This window comes from Delphinus delphis, chromosome 2, assembly GCF_949987515.2.
Source record: "Delphinus delphis chromosome 2, mDelDel1.2, whole genome shotgun sequence".
NCBI classification, from domain to species: domain Eukaryota; kingdom Metazoa; phylum Chordata; class Mammalia; order Artiodactyla; family Delphinidae; genus Delphinus; species Delphinus delphis.
The window spans coordinates 85,145,862-85,154,097 of record NC_082684.1 but is presented as its reverse complement, the minus strand read 5'-3'; the positions used below and the strand labels follow the sequence as shown (position 1 = coordinate 85,154,097).

General features: G+C 41.6%; 1 protein-coding gene across 1 annotated transcript in view; it reads right to left on the bottom strand.

Annotated features, from left to right (window-relative positions):
* Positions 1-240: 240 nt before the first annotated feature.
* CHP1 (calcineurin like EF-hand protein 1) overlaps positions 241-8,236 on the bottom strand; it is a 37,435-nt gene continuing 29,439 nt past the window's right edge. The window contains exons 5-7 of the mRNA XM_060005022.1: positions 6,291-6,352; positions 2,072-2,194; positions 241-1,923 (exon numbers count right to left, since the gene is read on the bottom strand). Of these exons, the coding sequence (XP_059861005.1) occupies positions 1,870-1,923; positions 2,072-2,194; positions 6,291-6,352 (239 nt within the window). The 3' untranslated portion in view covers positions 241-1,869. The remainder of the gene's footprint in view (positions 1,924-2,071; positions 2,195-6,290; positions 6,353-8,236) is intronic.

Sequence of the window (8,236 nt, the reverse complement as noted above, 5' to 3'; positions counted from 1 at the left end):
AATTTTAATGAAACAATAAGGCACAACTGTGGATTAAAACAGATTGCTATACAGCCAAAAGGAGCAAAAAGCCGTAATCTTAGGAACTTTAAATATGCAGGTCAAGGAGCCTCTGAAGTACCTCTCTAACAGACCAGTGTCAGACAATTCTTCCCTTTTATACAATTCCTATATTACATCACTTGATCACAAAGTAAGACTGATACTTCACCAAGAATTCCTCAGTCATTTATACTTGAGTCATCCAGCCTGGCCACTCTTTCTTCTCCACTCTTCCTAATCCCTTTGCAGTGTTTTTTTTTTTTTTTTTTTTTTTAAGTAATTTCCTTCCTAAAGTATTGTGTATACATCTTGGATAGCCTTCCAAAGCAAGGAAACAGCAAGCAAGCAATGAGTCAGAGAAAGTCAGCCAAGGACAGATATGGATGAAGAGACTCATAAAGACAGATGTTAGGATAATAACAGCCTGATTCAGTGAGGTCTATACTAAGCTGACTTAGGCAGAGAAGTTGCTCTGGTTCATGCAAAGGCCTATTATGCCACCTCAGGTCGTGCCACCAGTGCCAGAGCCCTTGTTCCTAAGGGATTAGCAGTGGTCTAAGAGAGGAGCTAGGATGTCATTGTAACCAGGCAGCTAATGATATGATACATTCAATGCTTTGGACCTGTATTAGGAGCTGACTATGGCTTCCAGCAGTAACATGTGCCAGGTGTAAAATTCATAGAGAATTTTGTGTAAAACCTCAAGACACTGAGGACAATCTTTAAATCTTGTGGACTGGGATAAGTTAGGCACTTATCTTTCTACTTGGAAATGTGAAGAGAAAAACATTCCAGGGCACACAGCACTGAGGCATAAACCATGCTGCAGAGGTGGGAATACTTTTAGGGTGCCCAGTCTCCTTGTTCAAGCAGCCATGAGAAACACCCCTGACAAGCATACTGTCAGAGCAGCTATTCTGGTGGTGACAGCATCCTCAAACTAAGCAAGCCTGCAGGCATATGGCTAATTTGTGGAGAGTCAACACTGTACTAACAGGAGCAGCCACGTAGGTATGTATGTTGAGAATCGGAGGCCAGAGGTAGAGCGACCTGGGCAAGCCACCCAGAAGACTTGTCTCTATAACCCTTATCTTTCAAGAACATCTCCAACCAACAGCCCTTTGGTGACAGAGCAGAGGGGACCAAGAGATGGTCAAGACATTCTTCCGAGAGAAGTATTGACCGAAAAGCTCCTGAAGAGGCAACATCCCAAAGACCCATTTAAGAGTAAAAGTAGATTAAAAACCGCCAGACCACTGAACTATACTGCCAAGTCAGAAATACATGTAACAGGCATAGCTTGGGGTGCCAAGTAGAACAGAGGGGACTGAAGCTTAATAAAAAGCAGGGACACTGAAAGATTAAGTGAATGGTAGATTGGGTGAAAGAGAAGTAGGAAGCAAAGGACGTATAAAAAAGGATGAAGGAGCATGCCAGACCCAAGCTGGGGGGAAGGCAGCATGGCTACGGTCCACATCCAGTCAAAGAGCTTTGCTGGCTGGTTCTTGGCATGAATCCCTCTCACTTCTCAGACTGGATGGACACGTGGCACTCAGCAGCAGAATAGGGGGAGATGATATTTAGAAATGGAGATATCCAGCGAATGATACTGAACAGAATTAGGCGGGGTGTACCATTCTGTAATGCCCTGTTTATACACCAAAGGCAGGTTTGTGTTGATGGAACATATTTGGGGTTGTCATGCAACAGCAGTAGTACTTTGGGAGAAGGGGAATGATGGGATGGAGGTGGGGCTGGTGTACAGGAGGACTTTCAAGTTCCAGTTCTTAAATACTAGAAAGCAAGGAACAGTTTGGTCTCAGTCCTTTAGTGAAGAAATCGGATGCTCATTTTCTGTTCTACGTCCACCTTCTCCAAAACCTGTTAAAAAAAACAAAACCCAACGACCGTTATGAAGGTCACAACAGGAGATACTGTCTCAAGCTCTTATGTGAATAATGTTTTTCTCCCTCCCTCCTGTGTAGTAGGATTTAACTTCTTCAAACCAAGAGGTAAGTAAGTGACTGACCTTAACAAATTCTGTGAAAGATATGGCGCTGTCCCCATCCTGATCAGCCTCCTGGATGGTCCTGTCTGCGATGCTGCCCAGCTGCTCGTCTGAGATATTCACTCCGACCATCATGCGTAGCACCTGCAGGACCAACAGCCAGGAATTACTGGAGACTTGGGGTGAGCAGGACTCTTCTACTAAAATTAAAGATAAAAGCCACCCCCACCCTCTTTTCCTTTGATGTCCTCAAATATAACAGCCAAAAAGCTGAAACCCTTATCTTCTCACCTAGGCCATTCTAGACAATGATGTGAGCAGAATTCTCTGGCAAGGTCACTGAATAGGAAGGCAAAGCCTCACTTCAGGGAGAGTCCTTTGCATTTTGGTCCTCCCCATTCTTCCTGCCCGGAACATAGGTATGATGCTTAGTGGTACAGCAGCCATCCTGGGACCGTGAGGTGAAAGTCAAATGTGCTATGGATGCCAGAGCAAGAAGAAGCCTGGCTCCTGGACATCATTTAGGTACTGTACCAACCTGGACAATCTATCCCCAGGCTTCTTGTTGCATGAGGCAAACTAGTCCCTTATAGGTTTAAGTCAGTTTGGTAGGGCTTTCTGGAATCTCACCCGAATGCAGTCCTCTTTGAGGCAGTGCATTAGCCCAGATATTCCTAAAGTATGGTCGAGAAACATAAAGATCCTTGAAGAGTTAAATACTAAATCCCCCCTTTTAGAAAAATGACAAGCACATTTAAAGGGTTGTGAGAACTGTGGGAAAAAAGAGAATTAAACACTGTTTCTCCAAATTTGTTCTCAGATGTAACAAAGAGATTGCCTGCTCCCCACTTATTCTGCTAACAACTTTAGGGTGTGAATATACATGGAAAACTGCTACCTTAAGCAAAACAAGCAACTCTAATGACATGGCTCTTAGACAATATGAAATGGGGGACAGGGTGCTTTTATGATGCCTTGCGTTGCCCTAGTTAACCACCTCTGTCTTCAACAGGTTAAGAGCTGAGCTTTACCCCAGGAAAGCAAGGCCTTCTAGCCCAGCTGTTCACAGGACTCCCTTTCCCCTATTCCTTTACATCCTTCCCCAATCTCTTGAAACAGATTTTTAAAAGTATATTATAGGATTTTCTGAAAAGAAAAAAAGAGCTGAAATATTGATCTGTATCAAGACTGTTCCCCCACCCCTGACCCACAAATCAATTCTTGAAAATCGGAAGTTGTACATTTGGGTAGAAAAGTATACAAATTGAAGGATAAATAAAAAGTGGCAATGCTAACAAAAATATTAAACGGCCAAGCCATTTGCCATCTTCCCTGACTGTGTGTGGCCAACTAGACAAATCCATCCTAAACAGCAGCTTCTTCAGGTCCCAGTCTAATTATTCTCTGAAGTGTTTTATTTTTAGAATTATAGAACTAATTGTGCATGTGTGCTGTGTGTATACAGTGGGGTGGGGACAGGAGTGGTGGTGTCTTAAAAATCACTCATCCAGTCTGTCAATGAGGACATAAAGGTCCAGAAGTGCCTGGACACAGGTCCTAACAGCCACTAGCCCAAGCCGCCTGCCCGGGCCTCCACACCTGGCCAATGCTCTTTCTACCTCTCCATGGTGTCACTTTTGGTTCCAGTCAGAAGTTTATTAGCAAATGGAACTTTTATTATTACTATTTTTTTAATGCATGGTGAGGTTTTTTTGTATATACCCTTCAAAGGTTTAAGAAAGCTCCCATCTCTATTTTTCTAAGACTTTAAAAAAAAATCATGAATTGGTTGGGGTGATAAATTGGGAGACTGGGATTGATATATACACACTACTATATATATAAAACAGATAACTAATAAGGACCTACTGTACAGCACAGGGAACTCTAGTCAATACCCCGTAATGACCTATACGGGAAAAGAGTCTAATAAGAGTGGGCCTATGTGTATGTATAACTGATTCACTTTGCTGTACAGCAGAAACTAACACAACATTGTAAATCAACTGTACTCCAATAAAAATTTAAAAAGTCAGGATGCAAGGGACACAGGTTTGTGCCCCGGTCCGGGAAGATACTACATGCCGCGGAGCGGCTGGGTCCATGAGCCATGGCCACTGAGCCTGCGCGTCCGGAGCCTGTGCTCCGCAACGGGAGAGGCCACAACAGTGAGAGGTCTGCGTACTGCAAAAAAAAAAAAAAAAAGTCAACATTGCTACCTTAAAAAAATCATGAATGGAAGAGGAATTTTATTAAAATTCTATGGAAAAGACCATTCAACTTTTCTTCTTTAATCTGCTACCGTGGAGAAATACTATTGATTGGTTTTCTAATTTGAATTCCTGGTATAAAGCCACTTGGCTATAATATAGTATCCTTTTTATATATTGCTGGATTCGACGTATTAATATTTTGTTTTGGATTTTTACATATATGTGAGTGAAGGAGACTGCGCTGTAATTTTCTTACAGTCTTTAGAAGGTTTTCATGTCCAAGTTATGCTGGCCTCATAAAATGAGTATAGCAACTATCTTTATTGAAGTATAATTGATATACAGTAAAATGTACACATTTAAAATGTACAACCTGATAAGTTCTGACATCTGTTCACACTTGTAAAACCATCACCCCGATCAAGATAATAAACATATCCATCACCCCCAGAAGTTAAACCAGAATTTTTTTTTTTTTTTTTTTTTTGTGCAGTACGCAGGCCTCTTACTGCCGTGGTCTCTCCCGCCGCAGAGCACAGGCTCCGGATGCGCAGGCTCAGGGGCCATGGTTCACGGGCCCCGCCGCTCGTGGGATCTTCCCAGACCAGGGCACAAACCCGTGTCCCCTGCATCGGCAGGCGGACTCTCAACCACTGCGCCACCAGGGAAGCCCCCAGATGTAGCAATTTTAAATAAAGTAAATTCTTCTTACTGAAGAAAGATGACCCCGGGGCTTCCCTGGTGGCGCAATGCTTAAGAATCTGCCTGACAATGCAGGGGACACAGGTTCCAGCCCTGGTCCGGGAAGATCCCACATGCTGTGGAGCAGCTGAGCCCGTGTGCCACAACTACTGAAGCCCGTGCACCTAGAGCCCGTGCTCCACAACAAGAGAAGCCACCGCAGTAAGAAGCCCACACACTGCAACGAAGAGTAGCCCCCGCTCGCCACAACTAGAGAAAGCCCGCGCACAGCAACAAAGACCCAACACAGCCAAAAATAAATAAATAAATTTATTTAAAAAAAAAAAAAAAAAGAAAGATGCCCTCAATTCAAAAGCAAAGGACACTATCATTGACCTGCAGGCTGTTTTGGTTTTTACTCAGACACAGAAATGTAGGAGTACCCTGGGTTGGTCCTTAACCTCAACTTAGAAGACTTCTCAAGGCAATGAGTTCAGACTTACTTCAGGGTGAGTAGAAACCACTTTACTTTTTAGTTTTATCTTGAAAGAGAGAAATCTCCCCATGGAAATTCCTGAATGTTTTCGCCCCCTATGGTCCTCAAGATTCATAAATATTTTTTTAATACCTTTAATTAATTAATTAACTTATTTATTTATTTATTGCCACACCGCGCAGCATGCGGGATCTTAGTTCCCTGATGAAGGATCGAACCTGTGTCCCTGCAGTGGAAGCGTGGATTCTTAACTACTGGACCGCCAGAAGTCCCTCAAGATTCATAAATATTAAAAGAAGAAAAGAAAAAAGGAGAATTTTCTCCCTACCTAAACTTGTATTTAGGGAAGGGGGAGCAGGGAGAAAGAGAACGGCAATGCTAATAGGATGAAATGCCAGTCACTGCTATTAGAACAGGGAATTATCTAGGGGGAGCAACAAAGGCGAGTGAGTAGTGGCTCAGCTCCACTGTCCCAGAAGCAGTTCCTTGACTCTTACATCAGGCCTAAGGACATACAAAACAGCAGCATTTACCTTCGTGTCATCAGAATTACCAATAAGCTGACAATAAATGAACTATCTGATCTAAATCATCTCATATATTTGAGTGCCAGTCTGCACTTAAATGACATTTAGTTAGCTTTTAAATAGTGGAGACATCTGTGAGAACTCAACATGCCATTTCAAGTTTCCCCAGGTCATCTGCTCTGCTTTATATCTAGGACAGGACTCTGCATACAGCAGGTGTTAAATAAATGCTTACTCAAGGAAAGAACAATTCCTGCCCACAAGAATAAGCCGGCAGGGCCCAAACACAAGTTATTCGTGTGCATGGGAACTCTCCCACATACCTGTAACAGCTCATCACGGGAGATCTTGTCATCTTTATCCAAGTCATACAGTCGAAAAGCAACTGGTAGGAAAAAACAAGAATTTAGTGGAAATTCAAAAGTGTTTTGCCCCTTCTCAAGGAACTAAATATATAAAGGACACCTGACAGAAAACTGACAATGAATTAATAGTTTTTCCAAGAGCAACTGCAATTACTTGTAGAGCTTTTAAAGACATTGTAACATTTAAGAAACTGGGATGCATCTCATAATTGATGGCATCCTAGCTTGGATGAAGTATGGCCCCTTTATTGCACAAATCAATAACGTAATAAGTCGAATGTCCTTTTTCTTAACTTAGAATGTTTAAAAAAAAAATCCAGAACCCGTAAGTGGCTCTGTCAGTTAGGCCATCTCACACAGCCCAAGTCTACCGTGCACCGCACTCAGGGGGAGCCAACAATAGGAGCCACAGAGGCAACCAAACAGCTGACTACACAAAGTATTACTCTGGAAAAATGACCACTTCGGCAAATTCACGTCAAATTTCAAATAATCCTCAACTACTTGGGAATCCTGAAGGTAAAGAACTTCAGTGTCAAATAGAAATGCCAAGAATCTGATGGTGTCCTGGCCTTCTCATGCTTCTCCCTCTTTAACAATAGGTAAGTCTTTTAGAAACTAGGATATCTGAGAGAGAGAATTCAGAAGAGCAAAAATCATTCAGACAGTGCCATTTTCCTGAAGGGCCACCAAGTGAAAAGTATGGGAACACTGGATGATTTTTTGGCACTGTGACAAATCACACTGAGGAAGTGACTACCTTACACTTAGAGCTGAATATACTGTGGTTTTGAGGCTTTGAATCATTTCAAGTATGTCAGGAAGATTTTTGGTTTTCAGTACGTACTGCCAATATTAAAAGGCCCAAATCCAGCTTTAGAGTTATTAAGATATACAGATTTAGATCTTGTCCTTGGAACCCACAGCCTAGTAGAGGAAAGCAACACACACTACGCACTTTAATACAGTCCAAGTGTTATCATACATATGAAATACCAGGGAACAAAGCATATAGCAGATGTGCCTTTCTGGTTCAAGCAACATTTGAACAAGGTCTTGAAAGACAAACAGAAATCTGATGAAGGGTGGCATTCCAGGCAGAACTAATACTAGGTACAAGGGCAAGAGAACGTGGATGAATATCTAAAAGTTTAAACATCACTCCTTGCCTCCACCGAAAGAAAAAAAAGGTGGGGGGGGCGGCGTGCTGAGTTCACTAAAAGTCTAAGTAAAACTTTTAGAAAAATCTAATTTACTTTTTGTAAGGCACAATATTAAAATTCTGGAAGGGGGAGTAACTAGGAGAGACTTTCTCTGATGTTTGTCTGTTTTCTTTAATTTGGTTAGTTGAGTAACTAACTTTATCAAATTTGAGACTTTATATGCTTAGGAGGTTTGGATTCCAAGGGGAAGGAGACAAGGATCATAAGTGTTCCTAAAGGAATGTGTGTTTAATATATTCCCAATTTGAAAAAGAATAGGTATATGTATAATTGAATCACTTTGATGTACACCTGTACACTAACACAACATTGTAAATCAGCTACAGTCCAATATAAAATAAAAATAAAACAGATGAATGGAAAAAATATATATATATTCCCCAAACTAAACACACACACACACACACACTCTCTCTCTCTCTCTCTCTCTCTCTCTCTTCTGCATATGCTGTCATCTTTCTAATATACCATAAAATGTGTTATTTACTAAAGATTTTGCAATGGAAATCTGTTTGCTATATAACCCATAAATATCTGTTTCTGAATTTCTTAATTGGGGGGTAACTGTAATAAACACTTACATCCCTTTCTGCCAAAGTATTTACAGAAAGCTGAAAAGCTAATTTTTGAAACCTAACTGCAATGGACTGAATGTTTGTATCTCCCCCAGAATTCCTATGT